The 23,461-nt window shown below is 43.9% G+C and overlaps 1 protein-coding gene across 6 annotated transcripts in view; it reads left to right on the plus strand.

Annotated features, from left to right (window-relative positions):
* Positions 1-23,461, plus strand: part of LYST (lysosomal trafficking regulator) — a 1,763,279-nt gene that overhangs the window by 685,908 nt on the left and 1,053,910 nt on the right. For all 6 annotated transcript variants that reach the window (XR_012751618.1, XM_075339737.1, XM_075339736.1 and 3 more), the window contains exons 22-24: positions 4,609-5,203; positions 8,037-8,214; positions 8,690-8,859. Coding sequence is in view for 5 of the 6 variants with exons in the window: in XM_075339737.1 (XP_075195852.1) it covers positions 4,609-5,203; positions 8,037-8,214; positions 8,690-8,859 (943 nt within the window). In the remaining variant the exon portion in view is untranslated. The remainder of the gene's footprint in view (positions 1-4,608; positions 5,204-8,036; positions 8,215-8,689; positions 8,860-23,461) is intronic.

Raw genomic sequence — 23,461 nt, forward strand, 5'->3', positions numbered from 1 at the left:
TTTTCATACCACTTTGTATTAATTTCTGTGTAGCACCTGAGGGGTTAACAATTTTCTTGAAAGTAATTTTAAAATATTGTCAAAGTATCACTTTTGGGAAGTTTCCATAACATAAGCCCATCAAAGTACATTTCTGAAAAAATCTTTAAAGCCACTTTCAAAGTTGCGTTGAACGGCATCCGTCACAAAGCGTTGTGTGACACATGTGACGGATGTGTTGTAAATAGTGTGATATAAAGGCAACGGATTCCTGTGAAATAACGCGATGCGTTAGGCTGAGAGGGAGAGAGAGAGCCCCCATCATCACTGCACACACCCTGGCACTACCGCACTCATCATCATCCCTGCACACACCCCAATACTACTGCCCCCATCATCACTGCACACACCCAGGCACTACCGCACTCATCATCATCACCGCACACATCGCCGGCACTACCGCACCCATCATCCTCCCCGCACTCACCCCGGCAGTACCGCACTCATCATCATCCCCGCACACACCCCGGCACTACCGCACTCCTCATCATCACCGCACACACCGCCGGCACTACCGCATCCATTTTCATCACCGCACACACTCCGGCACTACCGCACTCATCATCATCACACATACACCGACACTACTGCTCCCATCATCACTGCACACGTTACCTCAGTGATGTCCCCGCTGACAGCGTGACTCACTTCAGTTGCTGCCTGGAGCTGACAGAGAGCGGCCGTGTTCCACGGCCGCTCCTGTCAGCTTCATGTAGCAGAGATTGATGCGTCGCGGGACCTCGTGTGGATTATGCCGGACCTGGAGGGGTATTTAGGGATTAATAAAGTGGTGAAAGAAAGTGTTTTTTTATCTTTTATTCCAAATAAAGTATTTTTTCGGGTGTATGTGTTTATTTACTTTCACTTACAGGTTAATCATTGTGGGTGTCTCATAGACACCTGCCATGATTAACCTAGGAGTTAGTGGCAGCTATGGGCTGCTGCCATTAACTCCTTATTACCTCGATTGCCACCGCACCATGGCAATTCGGGATGAGCCCGGTAGAGTCCCGGGACTGTCACATCTAATAGATGCGGCAATTCCGGGTGGCTGCTGGCTGATATTGTTAGGCTGGGGGGCTCCCCATAACGTGGGTCTCCCCATCCTGAGAATACCAGTCTTCAGCCGTGTGACTTTACCTTAGCTGGTATCAAAATTAGTGGTGACCGCACGCCGTTTTTTAAAATTATTTGGACCCGCCCGCCGGTGGCTGTGATTGGTTGCAGTGAGACAGCTGTCACTCAGTGTGGGGCCAGGCCTGACTGCAACCAATCATATGCTCCAGTGGGCAGGGGAAGCAGTGAATACTAGATGGAATAATGAGCGTCCGGCTTTTTCAATAGAGTAAAAGCCGCCGGACCTTTGTGACAACTGTGCAGCGTCGCGCCCGTGATCGGTGAGTATGAGAGAGGGGGGCAGAGGGGGGAGAGAGACCAGGAGTGATTTTAAACGATTTTGATCGTTTTGCTGGACATGCTGAGCATGCTCAGTAAAACGTGACAGAATCCGTCAGCGGATTCCGCTGCTTAGCGCATAGCAGCGGAATCCGCTACCTTACACAATCATTAGACACCTTGGCGGATTCCAACAGAATCGATCAAGGTGCGTTATTTTAACGACCCAAAAAACACTACATGTAGCATTCCCTCCGCTTGACGCTGCATCAAAATAACGATGCAGTGTCGTCCAGCGGATGCAATGCAGACACTTGCGTTACAGTGCGTCGTCATTACAAGTCTATGGAGAATAGCGCAGTGCGTTAACGGATAGCGGCGGATTGCGCTGAACGCAAGTGTGAAAGCGGCCTAAAAAAACAAGTTTTGTACATTTCTAGGAAAAATGAGAAATTGCTGCTAAACCTTTAACCCTCCTAACATCCTAAGACAATAAAATGACATTGAAAAATGATGCAGATGTAAAGTAGGCTCATGGCAAATGTTAATTGATTGTTTTGAACTGGTTTTTAATAATCTAAAATTTCAAATTTACTGTAAAAATTTTGATATTTTCACAAATGCAAAAAATATTGACCTAAATTTACCACTAACATTAAGTACAATGTATAATAAAAAAAAAAACAATCTCAGAATCACCGAAATACTTTGAAGCATTCCAGAGTTATTACCATATACTGTAATGACACTGGTAGGATTTCAAACATTTGGCATGGTCATTAAATGGTTATTCCCATCTCCAAGATCCTATCCCAATGTAGTATGGTAGTATGTAGTACACACGTGGTCAAAATTGTTGGTACCCCTCGTTTGATAAAAGAAAAACCCACAATGGTCACAAACATAAATTTTGACATTGCTTTTCAACCATGCTTCCATTGAATTTTTAAAAAATAAAACTCATGAAATAGGCCTGGACAAAAATGATGGTACCCTTAGCTTAATATTTGGTTGCAGAACCTTTTGAGGCAATCGCTGCAATCAAACGATTCCTGTAACTGTCAATGAGACTTCTGCACCTCTCGACAGGTATTTTGGCCCACTCCTCAAGAGCAAACTGCTCCAGTTGTCTCGTCTTTGAAGGTTGCCTTTTCCAGACTGCATGTTTTAGCTCTTTCCAAAGATGCTCAATAGGATTTAGGTCAGGGCTCATAGAAGACCACTTCAGAATAGTCTTTTGCTGTGTGTTTTGGGTTATTACCCTGTTGCAAGACCCATGGCCTGCGACTGAGACCAAGGTTTCTGACACTGGGCAGCACATTTCTCTCTAGAATCCCTTGATAGTCTTGAGATTTCATTGTACCCTGCACAGATTCAATACACCTTGTGCCAGATGCAGCAAAGTAGCCCCAGAAAAGAACAGAGCCTCCTACATGTTTCACAGTAGGGACAGTGTTCTTTTCTTGATATGCTTCATTTTTCCGTCTGTAAACTAAGAGCTGATGTGCCTTGCCAAAAAGTTTCATTTTTGTCTCATCTATCCATAGGATATTCTCCCAGAAGCTTTGTGACTTGTCAACATGTAGTTTCGCAAATTCCAGTCTGGCTTTTTTATGATTTTATTTCAACAATGGTGTCCTCATTAATCGTCTCCCATGAAGTCCACTTTGGCTTAAACAACGACGGATGATGTGATCGGATACTGATGTTCCTTGAGCTTGATATTCACCTTTAATCTCTTTAGAAGTTTCTCTGGCCTATTTTGTTACCAATCTTATTATCCGTCTCTTTGATATCTCATCAGTTTACCTCCTGTGGTCACGTCCAAGGAGGTTGGCTGCAATCCCATAGATTTTAAATTTCTGAATAATATGTGCAACTGTAGTCACAGGAACATCAAGCTGCTTGGAGAAGAGGGCCTTATAACCTTTACCTTTACATGCTTGTCTGTCATTTTCTTTCTAAAAAAAATTGTTTAAAAGAACAGAGTCCTCAGTGGTTGATACCTTTTAATGGCTAACTGAAAAGATGGTAATAATTGCAAGCTTTCGAGAGGACTCTGTCCTCGAAAGCTTGCAATTATTACCATATTTTCATTTAGCCATTAAAAGGTATCAACCACTGAGGACTCTGTTCTTTTAAACAATTTTTTTATCTCTACTGGCTAACACGGTACAAAGATATATTTTCTTTCTAATCTCCTGAGACAACTCTGTCCTTTGCTTCCTCTTATAGATACAGTGAGTATCTATAACCCTATATACAGGTCCACTGACTAATTACAAGATTGTAGACACTTGTGATGCTAATTAGTGGACACACCTTGATTTATCATGACTCTTTTGTCATATTATTTGCAGGGATACCATCATTTCTGTTCAGGCCTGTTTCATGAGTTTTATTTTTAAAAAAATTCTGTGGAAGCATGGTTTAAAAGCAATGTCTGACTTTCATTTGTTGATTTTCACAGATTTTTTTTATTTATTATTACTTTTGTCAGATTCAAGTTATTTCTGTGACCATTGTGGATTTTTCTTTCATTAAACAAGGGGTACCAACAATTTTGACCACATGTGTAGGTGTAATAATATTGACAAATACATTCATTTAGAAATGTAGTTTAGTTCTCCTGATATAGCCATGTCTCTTACCTCATGTAGAGGACATTGCAGCTTAGGTATCCATGTTTACGACCACGAGCAGCTAACTAGCTAATCCTATATGAGTGGCCATAAGCTTGGATACCTAAGCTGCTGCGATGTCCTGAACATGAAGTAAATCACAGAGCTTTTCAGTAGAATTATACTACATTTCTAATTGGAAGTATTTGCTAATAATAATATTACACCTACCACATAGTGGGAGAGGATCTTGGAGATGGGAATACCCCTTTAAGGTCAAAAGTGGCTCCATCAATAATGCTTATATTTGTACTTTAATGTACCATAGAAACATCTGACTAAAAGATCTAAAAAGTAGCAAACTTTGTGAAAACCAAAATTTGAGTCATTTTTGGCCACTTCTGTTTTTTAATTCTAACATTTTTGTATAGTGTCATGTCAGTTAACTTATTAATAGTGCTTAGGTAAGTAGTACAAAATGATTTAGTTATTGCTAACGAAACTAGCTTTTATAGAGGATTCTATAAAAAAATTACCATTTTCTTTCTTTTAGGAGCAGAAATGTCCCTATTTTCATCACAGCAGCACCTTTCTGTAACTAGGAGGTTTCGTTCCAAGAGTCTACCAGCATCTCCCACCAGTGTGCAGCCAATCAAGTTAGGAGAAAGTTTTAGTAGGAGTGAAGTTGATATAGCAGGCAGTGGAAATGCAGTGATAAATGGAACCGGGAGATCTGACTACAGGCTAGAAGTGCTTAAAACAGAATATGATCAAACTGTGAGCAGTTGTGAGTCAGCCCAAACCGTGTGTGAATCAAGCTTAATTCCTGACTATATCACAATTACTGGATTGCCTAAGGATGATTTGGATCAATGCACTGGAAATAATGAATCAAGCATACTAAAACCTCAAGATGTAACAGAAGACACAGTTTTACTGAGACCTAGTAAATTAAAAGGGATTTACTCACTTGGAAAAGGACATGTCAATGTTGCTAGCAATAGTCTTCCTTTCTCTACTTGCGGATCTTTCTCTAGTGTAACTGGGGAAGATGTTACTGAAAATAAAAAATTTGAAGATCGCAGGAGCTTTTCTTTCCTACCACTATTCAGTTTTGCTAATGCAAATTCAGTCAATATGGGAGAAAGGTGCTGTATCTTTTTTTTTTTTTTTTTATTCTAAATAGTGATGGGCGGAAGATTATATAAAGGTTTTTTTGGGGTCTACACGGGGTTAAGTGGTAACGTGCACCTTTTATAGAATTCAGCACAGACACTGCTTAAGGTGCTTGTTTTAGTTTGAAGGCGAAACACTGGTAACAGATTCTATTTAAAGGATTTGTCCAGCCTTAGGCCATGTGCGCACGTTGCATTTTGGTTGCGTTTTAAACTGCACCATGTCAATGACAAAATGCATGTTTTGCTTCCCCAGTAAAGTCTATGAGAAGTCAGAATTTCCATCCGCACCTTGCTTTTTTTTTTTTTTTAGGCAGCGTTTTGTTTGACAAATATTTGTCAAAATCGTTGCCTAAAAAAAGCAGTATGTCACGTCTTCATTTCGTATTCTGAACATTTTCCACCCATTTGAATGAGGTGTGTCAAAATGGAACCAAAATGTTTAGCTGTGCATTTGCATTGCATTTTGGTTGCATTTTGGATCCGTTCTTGTCAACAAAAACGCAGGTCTCTCTCTGTTGGTCTCACTCTCTCTCTGTTGGTCTCGCTCTCTCTTTGTTGGTCTCTCTCTCTCTTTGTTGGTCTCTCTCTCTCTTTGTCGGTCTCGCTCGCTTTGTCGGTCTCGCTCTCTCTCTGCCGGTATCGTGCTCTCTGTCTCTGTTGGTCTCGCTCTCTGTTGGTCTCGCTCTCTGTCTCTGTTGGTCTTGCTCTCTCTCTCTCTGTTGGTCTTGTTCTCTCTCTCTGTTAGTCCCACTCTCTCTCTGTTGGTCTCAGTCTCTGTTGGTCTTGCTCTCTCTCTCTGTCGGTCTCGCTGTGTCGGTCTCGTATTCTCTCTCTCTGTTGGTCTCGCTCTCTCTCTGTCTCGCTCTCTCTCTCTGTCTCGCTCTTTTCCCTCTAGTCTTTATACTCACCAGTCACCAGTGCGGTGCGGCTGTCATACTGCTCCCGCAGCTCATTAGGCTCATTTTATATTCACTGCTTCCCCGCCCACCAGCGCCTATGATTGGTTGCAGTCAGATGCGCCCCCACGCTGAGTGTCAGCTTTCTCACTGCAAACAATCACAGTCGCCGGTGGGCGGGTCTATGTCGTGCTTTACAATAAATAAATAAATATTTAAAAAAAATGTGGTCTCCCCCAGTCTTGATACCCAGCCAAGATAAAGCCACACAGCCGTGGGCTGGTACTCTCAGACTGAGGAAACCCACGTTATTGAGAGCCCCCTAGCCTAAAAATATCAGTCAGCAGCCGCCCGGAATTGCCGCATAAATTGGATGCGACAGTCCTGGGACTTTACCCAGCTCATCCCGAATGCCCTGGTGCGGTGGCAATCGGAGTCATAAGAAGTTGGTAGCAGCTATAGGCTGCAATTAAGTCCTAGCTTAGTAATGGCAGATGTCAATAACACACCCCCCATCACTAACCTGTCAGTGAAAGTAGATAAACACAAACACCAAAAAGTCCTTTATTTGAAATAAAAGACAAAAAAACCCTCTTTCAGCACTTTATTAACCCCAACACAACCCTCTAGGTCCGACATAATCCAGACGAGGTCCCACGACGCTTCCAGCACTGCTACATCTGACACTTACTGCGAGCGGCCATAGAGCACGACCGCTCGCTGTGAGCTCCACGCAGCAACTGAAGTGAGTCGTGCTAGCAGCGATAACATCACTCAGGTAACCCGTGGCCACAACTAGAGTCCTCCACCTGTGACAGCAAATCACCCGACTGACTGAAGTGAGCCGTGCAATTAGCGGTGCCCTCACTCAGGTGATTTGCGATCACAGGTGAGTCCTTCACCTGTGACCGCAAATTAGACCGTGACACAGACACAGAGACAGCCGCGCGATGACGGGTGAACCTCGACGTCACATCTGCGGGCCCCGCACTACTGCCTGTGTCGCACTAATTATGTAAGAGGTTCACCAGAGTTCATTCTCATTGCGTGGCTCTGTCAGCGGCCAGTCCTGCTCTATGGTGCTGCTCTGACAGAACAGGGATGTAGCAAAGCTGAATAGCCCTGGGACCGCAGTATCAAAAATGCATTCAAAACACATCCGTTTTGCAAGCATTTTTTTGTCAAACGCAGTGTTTATAGTTGTCAAAATCTGCCAGAGGGTGCATATTTTTTGTCAAATCAAGAACGCAGCGTACAGACATAGCCTAATTCCGTTTTTCATTTTCTGTTTAATACTTGTATGGAATAGGATGTATTAGGCTGCTTTCACACATCCGGTTTGAGCACTGCGGCTCAATCCGGCTGTAAAACCTATGCAACGGATGCGCCGAAAAAAACGCATCCTTTGCATAAGTTTTTACATGCGGCCCGTCCGTTTTTTTCCGCTTGCGGCACGCTACTGAGCATGCGCAGTGCAAAAAACGCATGCGGCTGCCGGATGCGTTTTTTGCCGCATCGCGCCGCATCCGGCGTCCATAGGCATGCATTGGAAAATGCGCCGCATCGGCCGGATGCGGCGCAATGCATTTTTTTTGCCGGACAAAAAAACGTGCCAGGCAACGTTCGATCCGGCCGCCGCATCGGCTAAATCTGCCGCATGCAGCAAAAACCGGACCGAACGCAAGGCCATGCGGCACAACCCGGCACTAATGAAAGTCTATGCAGGAAAAAACGGAACCGGTGGCAAAAAAAAACGGTTTCGTTTTTTTAGCAAAGAGCCGGATTGTGCCGCACAGCAAAAACCGGATGTGTGAAAGCAGCCTTAGCTTTTTCTGTATTGCTTTTATGATGTCAAAAGTATATTTAACAAACATTTGATATCAAATGTTCTTTTTTTCTTTTTAAAGATCAATGGATGAATGTATGCACCTTGTATGCTGCAAGCTGTATAGCCTTTTATGTGGAGTGATAATTACTATGCCAGATTTTATGGTAGCTGATGTTTTCAATGAAATTATATATGCTGATGTCCTTATCGTGTTGGTTAACCATCCATCTTTACTTATTCAGCAAGGAGTTTTGAAAGTAAGATTTTATCTTTGTGTTCATGGTTCCTATTATGCTTATTATGCTTCTTGGTGTATACTGTGTATACTATGTTATCCTTTTAAAGGGAATGTCCGGCCTTCTTCTCAAAGTCTACTGGCACTCTACTTACTGCAGATTTACGAGTCCTCAAAATAGGCGCATTGCACGCTGTTGGAATCTCCCGCTATTTGCAGAGAACAGTGGGCAGTCATGTAACCACAATTATGTGATTTGCATAATTCCAGACAGATTCTGACTTTTCACTCTCAACCTAGCTATGTGTGCGTAGTATGTATAAAACAAGGTTGCAAAAAAAAAACAAAAAACAGCATCACCATCTAAGTGATAGTCCAAGATGTTATAGACACTTATTAGGGTAAAAAAGATTACAAAATATAGTAGGTGTATAAAATATACTTTATATACGTGTATATGTAATGCCACACATATAAAATATATATATTTTTTTTAGTTACTGAATGCATATTTTTATCGGGCATCTAAACAAGAGAAGGAGGCCTTTTTAAAGAAGAGCGGTTTCTCCCTACTTGCCAACCAGTTATATCTACATCATGGAAGTCAAGAGGTTTTTGAATGTTTGCTGGAAATGTTTTTTGGGCGACATATTGGAATAGATGAGGAGTAAGTATCAAATAATTTATTATTTGTTAAATTTAGTCTTTGTTAAATCTTAATAGTATTTCAAACTACTGTATTTTTCGTTTTATAAGACGCACCGGATTATAAGATGCACCCCAAATTTAGAAATAAAAAAGGTAAAAAAAAAAATGGGGTCCGTCTTATACTCTGGTGTTGTCTTACCATAGGGGGAGCAGCATGGGTGGTGGAGTGGAATCACAGGACTCAAGGGTGGTGCTGGTGGGGTCTGTGCTGTCAGCGGTGGGGTCTGTGCTGGCAGCAGAAGCTGTGGTGGCTGTGTGGAGCAGGCCAGTCCGGCGGGATGTCCCAAGATGCTCTGTCGGCTTCAAAGAAATGGCATGCGGCGCGGCACGTGCGCAGATGGGAGTTTTCAGCTGAGAGCTCCATCTCTGAACTCGCTGACTCTAGGCGCCATCATTTGAAGCCAGATCATCTGGGACACCCGCTGCACAGCCACCACAGCTTCCACTGCGAGCACATCCACCGCAGTCCGCACTGCCAGTCTGCCTCCCCGCACAGAGAGGCAGCCAGCTTGTCACCCCGCACAGACAGCTGGCTGTACAGAGAGCCCCCAGCGCCAATTCCCCCCCTCCCGTTAAACTATATTCAGACTGTAAGACTCACCCCTCATTTTCCTCCCAAATTTTTGGGAGGAAAATTTCTGGGAGGAAAAGTGTCTTATAATCCGAAAAATATGGTAGTTACAGGTCCAGGTTTATACTTTGTATAAATACAATGTGGACTGCTTGCTCATCAATAGCTAAACATAGAGCCAGTATTGTATGTACAGTGCCGTGAAAAGGAATTTTTACCCCATGAATGTTTCCATGTTGCACCCTTAAACCTAAATGTATTGTATTGGGATTTTATCTGATTTGCAAGCACAAAGTACAAAGCATTTGTGAAGTGTAAAGCACATGATGCATGGTTTTCTAAATATTTTTAAAATATAAATCTGAAAATGGTATCATGTATTTGTATTCAGCCCCTTTCGTCTGATACCCCTAAATAAAATCCTGAGGGACCAATGGTCTCCAAAAGTCACATAATTAATAATCTGAGTCCACCGGAGTGTAACTTATTCTCAGTGTAACTACTGCTATTCTGTGAAGGTATGTTAGAGGACATTAGGGATCAAACTGTTTAATGAAAACCAAAAAACATACCTGAAAAGTCACGGATAAAGTTGTGCAGAAGAGTAAAGTAGGGTCAGATTAAAAAAAAATATAAATAATATAAGCGCTGAACAACTCACAGAGCACTGTTTAATCCATCATTCAACAAAGGAAGAACTGTGGTACAACTGCAAACCTACCAAGACATGGTCATCCAGTTAAACTGACTTCTCAAGCAAGGAGAGCACTAATTAGAGAAGCATCCTAAAGGCCCATGGTTACTCTGGACAAACTGTAGATGTAGGTGGGAAAATCTGTCCAAATGACAACTATATTAATCATATACTCCACAAACTAATCCTTTATTGAAAAGTGGCAAGAAGAAAGCCATTTTAAAAAAGCAAGCTATAAGATTTCCTATTTGCAGTGTGCAAAAAGCAATCTGCGGAACACAGCTTGTATATGGAAGAAGGTGATCTGGTCAGACGAGTCCAAAGTAGAACTTTTTGAGCTAAATGCAAAACAATATGTATGGCAGAAAAATAATACTGCACATTTCCCTGAATACCCCCCATCCCCCTCACTCCCCTGACCAATACTGTGGTGACCGCATCATGCTGTGTGTGGGGATGGTTTTATTCAGCAAAGACCGTCAAGGTGGTCAGAGTTCATGGGAAAATGGATGGAGCTAAATACAGGGTAATCCTGGAGCAAAACTTGTTAGAGGCTGCAAAAGACTTCAGACTAAGGTGTAGGTTTTCCTTCCAGAAGGGCAACAACTCTAAACATATTGTCAGAGATACAATGGAATGGTTTAGATCAAAGCATATTCATGAGTTTAAAGTACTCATTCAAAGTCCAGATTTAAATCCCATTGAGAATCTGTGACAAGACTGCAAAATTGCTTTTTACAGATGCTCAACTTTCAAACTCACTCAGTTAAAGGGAACCTGTCACCAGATTTGGGGCCTATAAGCTGCGGCCACCACCAGTGGGCTTTTATATACAGCATTCTAACATGTGTTTTTGAGCCATAGAAGGTCATAGCGTTTTGGCTGCGCAATATACTCCCTGACCTTCCATTGTTTCTGCTTTCAGTATTCATTGGTATAGGAAGCTTTCCTGCTGGATTCATCTCTCCCCCTTTTGGAACCAGCAGAAGCTCGCCTTCCACCCAGCTGCTGACTATCAGCATTCTCTTGGTGCTTATATTCCCCATCCTTCCTTTGAACTGGCGCTGGTGATATTCTTCAGTTTATTGAAGCCCTGGGTGCAAGCAGGTTGCTTGTACTCCTCTGTGATATCGTTGCAGAAAGCTTTGCTGAAATTCTACCTGAGTCATCTGTAAATAAGTAGATCATGCTTTTCCTCCTGTGTGTCCTCCTTTTGTTTTCTATACTTGCTTAGTTTGGTTGTCAAACAGCTCATCTTATCTGTTCCCTATTTAGGGCCCAGCACTATAGATACTTAAGGTCAGGTATCCGGCTGGGCGCATAGGTGCGATATCTATCTAGGGTGTTGAGGACCCAAGGGACCAACAGTAGATTGTCAGGGGTCACCATCTTCCCTTTCCCTAGACACAGGGTGTCCCCTCCCTTCCCTTTCGCCATACCCTTGGTACTTCCCCATACCTAGCATTACAGCTGTGCATATTTTAGAAGCTAATGATTAAGAACTTTCCAAAGTTTCTTTATGCAGTTTTGATATTAGTTTCATATAGTGATGAAACTTAGGCATTCTATGTTATGCCTAGCTCGTCTGCTTGATGGTCTTATGCATTCCTGAGAGTGGTATCCAGCTTTTTTTCTAAAGCAATTTTAATTTGTTTCTCGAGATAAATTATTCTCTGTAACTTGACTTTATTAATGTTGAACATCAATCCAGATATTAGGGATATCTAAACCAACCCCATTCCCAGCAGGAAGTTGACTCTGAGTGACAGTGGGAAAAGGAAAACAAGGCTTTCTACTAATGATGTGCGAACCCGAACTGTAAAGTCCTTGCATGGACCCCAAACACAGACTTCTCAGGGAAGGCTGTGTTACTGTTTAGGTTCAACCACCTGGATAAAAATTTAAAAATAAAAAGTTGAAAGGAAGCAAAATTAAAACAGATTAAAAGAGGAGAATTATACTGACAGAGTTTCCCGCACAGCTCTCACACTATTCTTGGTCTGCTCATTAGCTTTCATGTGTATTCATTGTTTTTCCTTCACCCTGTGACGGCACCATGAGAGAGAAGGATACGCCCTAAAAGGACAGAAAACCTACAGGATTAAAAAAGGGCAAAACCTCTCCTCGCATCAGTTGGTTTCCTGTCCTTGAATGGGGAACCTCACAATAACGGGGGCCCTGGAGGGCCATGTAAGAGGAAATCTCTTACCCAGCCTCGGCAGTCGAACTTTGCAGCTGCACAGGTCCTGCTATGGCCGGCACGGGTCACCTGGAAGCACCACAGCAGGCCCATGGGGGCTTAAAGTGTAAGCGGGCACGTGCGGCGGCCCCCGTTGTGAAGCTGGTAGCTACTGCAGCGTGTCTCTGGCTGCACGTGTGCAGTAGTGTTCAGGCGGCATTATCTTAGGTGTGGCGCCGCATGGTCCGATCCACGCATGTGCACAGCTTTCATCTTGTGTGTGATGACGCACACTCCTCCGCTCCGCATGCGTGGGCGCGATTAAATGATGCAGCGGCGGCCGGTGATGTTACAGACCCGGAAGTGGGTCCAGAAGGTGCAGGAGGGGGCTGTTGAGTGCACCATCCATTTAAAAATGGCGGGGGACCGCAAGTCCTAGCTAAGGGGAAGCATTTATGCAGGGGGCATTTGTGCAGAATATAAACAAGTGCTGATTTTAATAAGTGCACAGTAGTTATTCATGGCAGTTGTACAGGGCAGGAGACAGGTAAGGCATGCAAGACAATCAAACAAATTTTTATGTATTGAAAAATGTTTCCACCCTATGTATTTGTATCATTTATATGCGAGCTGCTTCAGTCCCTTATTTCTACCGCTCTTTCACACACCCAGTGCATTCCATCCATATTAGTCCTTCTCTCCTCTCCTATGGACTGCTCTCACACTCTTTTCAAAATTATAAACCATGCAGATCCATTCACTCACACCATGCAATGTAATAGACACTCTCATAAATCTCTTAACCTCATGCTCACTCTCTCTATTCTCCTTCTCCTTTTGGCAAGAGATATTGCACCTAATCCAGGCCCTTCTTATAATAGTAAGTTCAATTCCTTCCCTGGCATACTCAGAAAACCCCTAAATCTCATTAATATTCCTTGCATGCCTTCTGTCTCATTTAACTGTGCCCATTGGAACTGACGCTCAGCGTGTAACAAACGCTCCTCCATCCATAACTTAATAATAATAATTTTTAATAATTTTTATAGCTCTATTAATTCCACAGCGCTTTACATACATTGGCAACACTGTCCACACTGGGGCTCACAATCTAGAGTCCCTATCTGTATGTCTTTGGAGTGTGGGAGGAAACCGGAGTACCTGGAGGAAACCCACGCAAACACGGGGAGAACATACAAACTCCTTGCAGATAGTGTCCTTGGTGGGATTTGAACTCAGGACCCCAGCGCTGCAAGACTGCAGTGCTAACCACTGAGCCACCGTGCCGCTCTTCCTTTCCAATTCCCTTAACCTCCTGGCTCTTACCTGAATTCAGCAGTCAGACACAACCGCTGCTGCTGCTCTCTCATATGGTGGCCTACAATTTTCTCACACCCCTAGACTTGACAACAGATCAGGTGGAGGTGTTGGTCTGCTGCTTTCCCCAAACTGCACTTTTCAGGTCATCCCTCCTGTCCCCTCACTTATCTTCTCTTCTTTTGAGGTCCACACTGTCAGGCTTTACAGACCCTTCTCCCTGCAAGTAGTTGTGTATCGCCCTCCAGGCCCAACCATTCAGTTCTTGGATCATTTCGCCACCTGGCTTCCACATTTTCTAGTCTGTGACTTCCCCACTCTTGTCTTGTGGGACTTTAACATCCCTATTGATGATCCCCTCTCCCCAGCTGCCGCTCATTTTTTTATCTCTAACCTCCTCTCTTGGCCTTTCACAACTAACTAACTCTCCTACACATGAAGGCGGGAATACATTGGACCTGGTCTTCTCCCGCCTCTGCTCAGTGAATGATTTTACTAATCCCCCCTCCCACTCTCTGACCACAACCTTCTTTCATTCTTGGTCAAGAGCTGTCAACCCACTCAGGACACCCCCACTTACCTCCCATGTAGGAATATACATGCCATTAACACCCAGAAATTTCTGAAGAAGTTGCAGTCATCACTGGCCCCAATATCCTCCCTCTCATGTCCTGACTCTGCTGTAAAACATTATAATGAAACCCTACAGAGCACCCTAGATGAAGCTGCACCTGCTACATGCAGAGCAACTCAGCGCAAATGGCAGCAGCCCTGGCACACGTTGCAGACACGCTTTCTTCAGCGGGGTTCCAGGTGCGCTGAACATTTGTGGAGAAAATCCAATCTAGCTGAAGATTTCAGCCATTATATGTTTATGCTCAAAACATACAAGGCTGCCCTTCACCTCTCTAAACAGGTGTACTTTAACACCCTCATCACCTCTCTAACCAACATTCCTAAACAACTCTTTGATACTTTCCATTCCCTCCTCGGACCAAGAGTTCTGGTGCCAACCACCAACCTCAGCGCAGACAACCTGGCCAATCATTTTATAAAAAAAATGACCATATACGCCAGGAAATTTCCTCCCAGCCTCATAACACCACACATTGTCTGCCCTCGTAAACTTTATCTAGCTCACTTTCACTCTTTGATCCAGTCACAGAAGAAGTTACTAGGCTCCTCACATCTTTTCGCCCTACTACCTGCACCAGTGACCCTATTCCCTCACATCTCCTTAAATCTGTCACCCCAGCTGTCACCACTCACCTAACTAAAATATTTAATCTCTCGCTCTCCTCTGGTGTCTTTTTCTCCTCCTTCAAACATGCCAGCATACACCCATTACTTAAAAAAAACATCCCTGAACCAAAATTGTGCCGCTAACTACAGACCTGTCTCTAATCTCCCCTTCATCTACAAACTCTTAGAACGCCTGGTCCACTCCTGTTTAATCTGCTATCTGCCAGATAACTCTCTCCTTGACCCTCTACAATCCGGTTTCCGCTCCTTAGATTCTACTGAAACTGCTCTTACTAAAGTCTGTAATGATCTACTAACAGCTAAATCTAATGGTCACTACTCCCTGCCGATTCTCCTGGATCTCACTGCTGCATTCGATACTGTGGATCATCAGCTCCTCCTCACTATGCTCCGCTCTATTGGGCTCAAGGACACCGTTCTTTCTTTGTTCTGCTCTTACCTCTCTGACTGCTCATTCACTGTATATTTTGCCGGCTCCTCTTCCTCTCCTCTTCTCCTCACTGTCGGTGTTCCTCAGGATTCAGTCTTAGGCCCCCTCCTTTTCTCTCTATACACTGCCCCTATTGGACAAACAATCAGCAGATTTGGTTTCCAGTACCATCTCTATGCTGATGACACCCAACTGTACACATCTTCTCCTGATATCACCCCTGCATTATTACAAAATACTACCGATTGTCTGTCCGCTGTCTCCAACATCATGTCCTCCCTCTATCTAAAACTGAACTTGTCAAAAACTGTGCTTCTCCTGTTAACTCCCTCTCCTAACCTTCCGAAACCCAATATTACCATTTCTGTGTGTGGCTCTACCATTACGCGCCAGCGGTATGCCCACTGTCGTGGGGTTATATTTAACTCCGATCTCTCCTTCGCTCCCCATATTAATTTACTTTCTCGTTCATGTCAATTCCACCTCGAAAACCTCTCTAGAATTCATACTTTTCTTACCGTTGACTCTGCAAAAACTCTTACTGTCGCTCTCATTCATTCTAGCCTGGATTATTGTAATTCTTTACTAATAAATCTCCCTGTTACTAAACTCTCCCGTCTCCAATCCATTCTGAATGCCGCAGCCAGGATCATTTTGATCTCCAACCGCTTCACTGATGCCTCTGCTCTGTGCCAGTCATTGCACTGGTTGCCTATCCGCTACAGAATCCAACATAAACTTACTATCACTCTCAAAGCTCTCCATGGTTCTGCACCACCCTACATCTCCTCCCTCATCGCTGTCTATAACCCCACCCGTGCCCTCCATTTTGCTAATGACTTAAGACTGACTTCCTCAACAATTCAAACCTCCAACTCCTGTCTTCAAGATTTCTCACAAGCTGCACCTATGCTCTGGAACACACTACCAAGAACAATCCGATTAATTCCCAACATCCGCACCTTTAAGCAGGCCTTAAAAACGCAATTCTTTAGATTAGCCTATCACCTTACCACCCTGATCTTATCTAGTCCCTTTCTGCATAAAATTTACTTCCAATTCTTGTCCCCTGTATCTTCTGATTCCATTAGGGTAAGTTCACACACTGCGTTTTTGTGCGTTTTTTGCTGCAAAAAACACACCCTTGGGGAAAAAAGGCAGGCGTTTTTACCATGTTTTGGTGCGTTTTTTGCTGCGTTTTTGCTCACTGCGTTTTTATGTGTTTTTTTTATCAGTGAACAATGTCATTAAAGATTGTTGGGAAAAAAAGTGTTGTCATTTCCTTCTTCAATATGTTCTTCATGCTCCACTAGTGTATGCAGGAGAGCAGACAGCTGCAGAACTACAAGGCTCAGCATGCTCCATCCAGGACTGTATGCTGGAGGGAGAGGCAGGGGAGAAGAACTACAAGGCTCAGCATACTCCACCCAATAGTGTATACAGGAGAGCAGACAGCAGCTGCAGAACTGCAAGACTCTGCATCCTCCATCCAGGACTATATGCAGGAGTTTTTTTGCCCCCCCCAAAAAAAAATGACGTGGGCTTCGCCATATTTTTGTATGCTAGCCAGGTACAGCAGGCAGGTATGGTCTGCCCCCAACCCCCAGCTGCCTATTTGTACCCAGCTGGGAAACAAAAATATAGGGAAGCCCTTTTTTTAATTATTTCATGAATTTCATGAAATAATTAAAAAAAAAAAAATGACGTAGGCTTCGCTCAATTTTTGAGTCCAGCCAGGTACAACTAGGCAGCTATGGATTGGAATCCGCAGTGCAGAGTGCCCAAGCTTTCTGGGCACCCCCGCTGCGAATTGCAGTCCGCAGCCACCCCAGAAAATGGCGCTTTCATAGAAGCGCCATCTTCTGGTGCTGTATCCAACTCTTCCAGCTGCCCTGATGCCGGGTGGCTTGCTGGGTAATGATGGGGTTAGGGCTAGCTGTATATTATCAGCTGGCCCTAAGCCCGAAATTCATGGTGTCACGCCAATATTAGACATGGCCACCATGAATTTCTAGTAAAGATAAAAAAAAAATACAACACACAGAAACATTTTTATTAGAAATAAAACACAACACAATTAGTGACTCCATCTTTATTGAAATAAAGAACCCCCCTCCTCCGCAGTAATCTTGGGTCAAGGGTCCCGCGCCATCCAATCCAGATCCAATGTCATCTGATCGGTTTGCTGGAAGGCATACCGATCAGATGATGTGTCAGGTTTAAGGGCCTGAATCACATCACACATTGGCTAATTGTATTAAAGCTGCTGATTCATCAGTGCAAAAAAAAATAAAAAATACACACGTCCGTGCTGACTCCTGTCCGATCGCCACAGGAGCTGCCGGTAATCAGCTGATTCAGTCTCCTGAAGGCATCGGCCGATAGTTTAAGCCGGCCGGGCGGTAAAAAGCCGGCGTCACCGCAAGACTTACAATCAGCTGATGCGTCAGGTGCCGAATCAGGTGATCACCACCAGGTCCTGCAGCCATCGGAGGGAGTCTGCACACAGCCAGAGCGGGTGTGGCGGTACCGGGAAGAGGAGCTGGGAGCGGACATGGCACCGGGAGTCTGCAGACAGGTGAGTATGACATTTTTTTTTCTACTGTTCACTTTTGATTTCGCAGCTGCTTCTACCTCCTACCCGGCCATGGTGCCGCACAGGAGGTGGAAGCAGCGGTGGCGGTACAGTACCGGGAAGATTCACGCTTCTGTGTTTACCAACAGAAGGAATCCTCTTCCTGTATATGTCACTTTACTACCCTCCCATTAGGTTTATAGCTGCGTTTTTAGTCATAGAAACGCACTAAAACGCAGCTATATTTGCAATTTTCGTTTTTCATTGCGTTTTTGAACATCTCATTCAACTCAATGGGTGGAAAACGCAGTGTAAAACGCAAAAATAATTGACATGCTGTGTTTTTGTGGGCACCACAAAAACGCAGCTAAAAAAACCCCGCTGTGTGCAGACAGCAAAAATTAAAACGCATAGACTTTGCTGGGGAAGCAAAGTCATGCAGTTTTCTGAGAAAAAACACACCCGAAAACCGCGCAAAAAACCCGCGAAAAACGCATTGTGCGCACATAGCCTTAAGGCCGCTTTACAGCGCAACAACATTACTAATGAGATGTCTTTGGGGGTCATGGAATTCGTGACGCACATCTGGCCTCATTAGCGACGTCGTTGCGTGTGAAACGCACGAACGACCGTTAACGATCAATATTACATACCTAATTGTTGATCGTTGACGCATCGTTCCTTTCCCGATTATCGTTGCTGTTGCAGGACGCAGATTGGTCGTCGTTCCTTCAGAAGCACACATCGCTACGTGTGACACTGCAGGAACGAGGAACATTACCTTACCTGCGGCCGCCTGCAATGAGGAAGAAAGGAGGTGGGCGGGATGTTCGTCCCGCTCATATCCGCCCATCCGCTTCTATTGGGCGGCCGCTTAGTGACGCCGCTGTGACGCCACACGAACCGCCCCCTTAGAAAGGAGGCGGTTCGCCGGCCACAGCGACGTCGCTAGGCAGGTAAGTATGTGTGACGGGTGTAAGCGATGTTGTGCGCCACGGGCAGTGATTTGCACGTGATGCACAACTGACGGGGGTGGGTACGCTCGCTAACGATATCAATAGCGATATCGCTGTGTGTAAAGTGCCCTTTACTCTCCATTTACTTTTTATACTCTGTACTTGTATAAATTCTGCCTGGTGACTGGTCCATGCAGCTGGTTTTGAATCCCCTCTTAAATCAATGGCTGGACCATATTTGACAAGCTTCCCCCCCCCTTCCCATTCACCTTTTGTACCTCCCCTATTTCCTCATAGACTATAAGCTTACAAGCAGGGCCCTCACTCCTCTTGGTATCTTAATTTTGTATTGTCCCATATTGTCTGTACATGTCCCCTCTGAATTGTAAAACGCTGCAGAATATGTTGGCGCTACAGAAATTAAACTTATTATTTTATTATTATACCTGGACTAAAAGGCTTTTCCGGGATTATATCCAGCAGACCCTTGCCGAGGAGGTCCCAGGATTCGCTTCTGATCTCAGATCTATGTTTAGATCAGAGGTCAGAAGCTCCCTTAGATCCCTGTCTCTAGGAGAGCCTTCCTATAAAAAAAAACGCAGGCTGTCTTCCCCCTACCACAGAAGAATCGGATAGATCAGAAGGCGAATGCAGATTCTCTGTGACAGTCTCCCTTCACTTCAAACAGTGATACCGGACGGCGCCAATGTTTTCCGGTGGAGAACACAGACAGACTAGTTAAACAAGTCAGAGCCGAGATAACCATAGCAGAAGAGAAGCTACAATGTTCTGTTCAAGACTCAATGTTTAAAGGACTGGAACAGAACAAACAACAGCTTTTCCAGTAATCGACAAGGTGCAATCCCTCATCTCTAGAGAGTGGAAGAGGCTGGACTAGAGAGGATCTATGCCGGGAACCTTTAAGAGGAAGTACCCCTTTGAAGAGGCTGCATGCTGCTCCTGAGATACAGCCCCTAAACTGGACGTGGCGGTGGCCAAGGCATCCAAAAAATTCTCAATACTGTTTGAGGATATGGGGTCAGTAAAGGACCCTCTGTACTGAAAAGCAGATCTTTTTCTTAAAAGTAAACAAGAAGAAGCAAGACACTCCCAGGGTATGATGAAAAGTATATTTATTTATTCATGTGCGTGACATAACGTTTTCGGCCCAATTGGACCTTCCTCAGTAGCACTATACATAAAAATAAGATATATACAAGTAAATAAAAATAAAAGAAAGGTGCATATAACACAGAGGACAAACAAAATTCATAAAGAGTACATATATGTAATGATTGTACACTGTTTACAATATTCAATTCATATTGTTTAAGAATGATAAGGATAAAGTTCCCTGGAAACAAGGATTTCACATATATAATTTCATGCATGTAACAATTGTACAATATCCAAAATATTAAAATTCATATTTGGTCAAGAAAAATGTGGAATAAACGGAAAAAAAGGGGAAAAAGGCCAAGGAAAAGAAAAGAAGAGGAAGAAGGGTTATATGGAAAAAGCATGAAGAGAGGGGGAAGATGATTAGTATAAGATTATTTGTGTAAAAGAGAAAGAGGAAAAGATGTAAGGTATGTGATATCACATGTTGAAAAATGGCAATAAAGGATTGGAAATTGTCCTATGTATATAGATATCCAGGATGTAGGATGTGACAGTGTGGTTTCATGGAGTATTACAAGGTGAGGTAGGAGTTACGTAACTGTAAGCATAAAGGTAGTAAGATAGAATGTATATAAATGTTATGGGGAGTGTATGTGTTGTATAAATGAATGTGAAAGGGAAAATTGTAAAGAGCTTAGAAAAGAAAAGGAGATAGGAAAAGGTGTAGTGAGAGATCAATATGAAAGGAGAAGCGTTAAAAGGGAGTGGAAAAGGCATAAGGGGAAGAGAGATCAATAATACATGACTTGAGACAAACAGGTGAGGATACTAGTGCGCTTACCATGTGTGAGGAGAGAGGCTGTATGGGCTACAGGCGCGGGATCCACCGCTGCATGGGGGCTGCCATGACGGTGGCCGGAGAGGCCGGTCTAAATAGGGGTGGTAATTGGTCAGGGCGGTGCTCAGCAAAAACGTGAGTCCGCGCGTGCGCAGTGAGGACGATATGCTGGGTGAATGCTCCGAACAGCGCATGCGTGCAGTCTATCGTGAATTTCACATCTGTGAACGCCTGAAGCCGATGCAGAGCTGCGCATGCTTTGGGAAATAGACGGAGAAGGTGAACTAGGCAAGCACGGAGCATGCGTGAGACTCTCAGTCCTGGTTGATGTTGTATACAAAAGTGCATCCATTGTGGTGAATGTATGCACAGCGCTTCATATGGTTGTAGGTAGACAAGGTGTCTGGGACAGTGCTGGAATGCGCTTATGATAGAATATGAAAATACTGTGTGCAGATTCTCCGCGTTGACAGGAAGGGTTTAGATTCTGTGATGATGGTAGGAGAACAATAGGAGAACGACAGGGGCCACAGGATGAGATCAATATCTTTTCTAAAAGAAAGGACAAAGAGTTAGAAGATAATCATACAAAAATAATGTCAATTACAGCAAATAAAAAAGTGTCTGGGAGTCCTCAGCGGGCGCATTACGACCAGCAATAGCGACAACGTGTACAGCAAGATCCCTGGCGGTGTGGCTGGACTAGCTGGAAGAACGGCTTAAGAGGAAGGTACCAAGGGGCGATATTTTGTCCTCAATGGCTCTATTACAGGGAGCAGATGCCTTCCTCTCCAACGCGTCGGCAGACTCCACAGGGCTGCTAGCTAAAACGGCGTCACTTTCTAATGTGGCTAGAAGGGCCTTATGGCTTAAATGCTGTCTGGGGGATTTACAAGTAAAGACTAGACTCTGCATGATCCCTTGTCAATGGGAATTTCTTTTGGACTGGTTCTAGAGGACATACTGGAGAAGGTGGGGGATAAAAAGAACTTTCCGGCCCCGTCCTTTTCTTCCTTAAAAAAGTATTTTCTTAGGAAAAGGTACAGTCGAAGGATTCCATCAAGAGACCAGAGTACTTGGTCCGATCAGAGGAAGGAAGGAAAGGGGTTCATGTTCAAAGATCCTTCCCAGGATAAAAAACCCTCCCAATAACTCAGTCTCCCAGGTGGGGGGACTAGTCTATTTCCTTTCTGCCTGGGAAAAGATATCTTTAAATACTTGGGTCCTCGGCCTCATAAAAATGGGTCTAAGTTACCGTTTCAGAGTCCCTCCCCTTCCGAAGATTTATCCTTACACCCCTAAGATCCTCCCCAGGCGAGCAGTGGGCTCTAGAAGAGGAGATAAAAAACTAGTACAAAAATCTGTACTTATGGAAGTCTCAGCAAGCGAAGCAGGGGAGGGATTTTATTCCCCTATTTTTTGGTGAGAAAACCGGACAACACTTTTCACCCGATTTAAAAATCTAAAGGGGCTGAACAAACCTCTAAAGATTTTGTCCTTCAAAATGGAGTCCATAAAGTCTGTGTTTCCAAGTTGCTAAATGACAGTTCTATACTTAAAAGACTGTATTAAAAGTGTATTATCATGTCCCAGTAGACCCTTGTTTTCAGAAATACCTCAGCGTAGCGTTTCGGATAGAAGGAAAAATAAGGCAGTTTCAATACAGGGCCCTACCATTTCGGTCTGGCAAGTTCTCATCATCCCATATCTCGATGACTTCCTTGTAGTAGGCAGGTCGCCCAGTCATTGTTTCCACATCCTTCGGGCAGTCTGCTCCACGTTGGAAGGTCTGGGCTGGATTCTTAACTGGGAAAAATCGAGATTGAATCCAGATACAGTGCAGACTTTATTGGCGATTACGCTGTACTCCATGGTACAGAAATGTCGCCTTCCGTCCACCAAAGTAGAAAAAATACTTTATCTAGTGCTACAGGCAGTAGCATCCCCAAAAATGTTTTTGAAAGATGCTATGTCTCTCCTAGGCTCCTTAACGTCCACTGTCCCGGTGGTCCTATGAGCCCAGGTGGGACATTTTGGGAATCAAACAGTTCTTTGAGATTGGTTAGACAAGAAAGTAAAGAAAGTAATGCTGCAACCAGATTCCATCAGATCCCTACAGTGGTGGTTGAACCATAAGAACCTGACAAGAAGTGTACCTTTATTAGTTATCAACAGTGGTTACCACTGATGCCAGTATCACAGGTTGGGGGGCCCACCTACAGAACCATCCAATTCAGGTGCTTTGGTCAACACAACAGGTAGTCTATTCCTCAAATGTCAATGTCAAATGTCAGGGAGCTCTTGGCCGTGGAGTATGTAATCTCCTGCCCTTACTGTTGGGTCATCATATTAAAGTATTATCAGACAATCCAGTGACTGTAGCATAGTTGAATCATCAGGGGGCATGATATCCAGGCTACTCATGGGAATAGGAGACAGAATCCTGCAGTTGGCAGAAATACATTTGGGGTCCCTATGAGCAGTACATATAAAGGTAAAAGACAATTGCATGGCAGATTTCCTGAGCAGCTCTCGGCTAATTCCATTTTCGAGCAGATAGCAGAGAAGTGTGGTACTCCTTTTGTAGACCTGTTCACCACCAAATAGAACAGGAAG

Source organism: Anomaloglossus baeobatrachus, chromosome 3, assembly GCF_048569485.1.
Source record: "Anomaloglossus baeobatrachus isolate aAnoBae1 chromosome 3, aAnoBae1.hap1, whole genome shotgun sequence".
NCBI lineage: Eukaryota > Metazoa > Chordata > Amphibia > Anura > Aromobatidae > Anomaloglossus > Anomaloglossus baeobatrachus.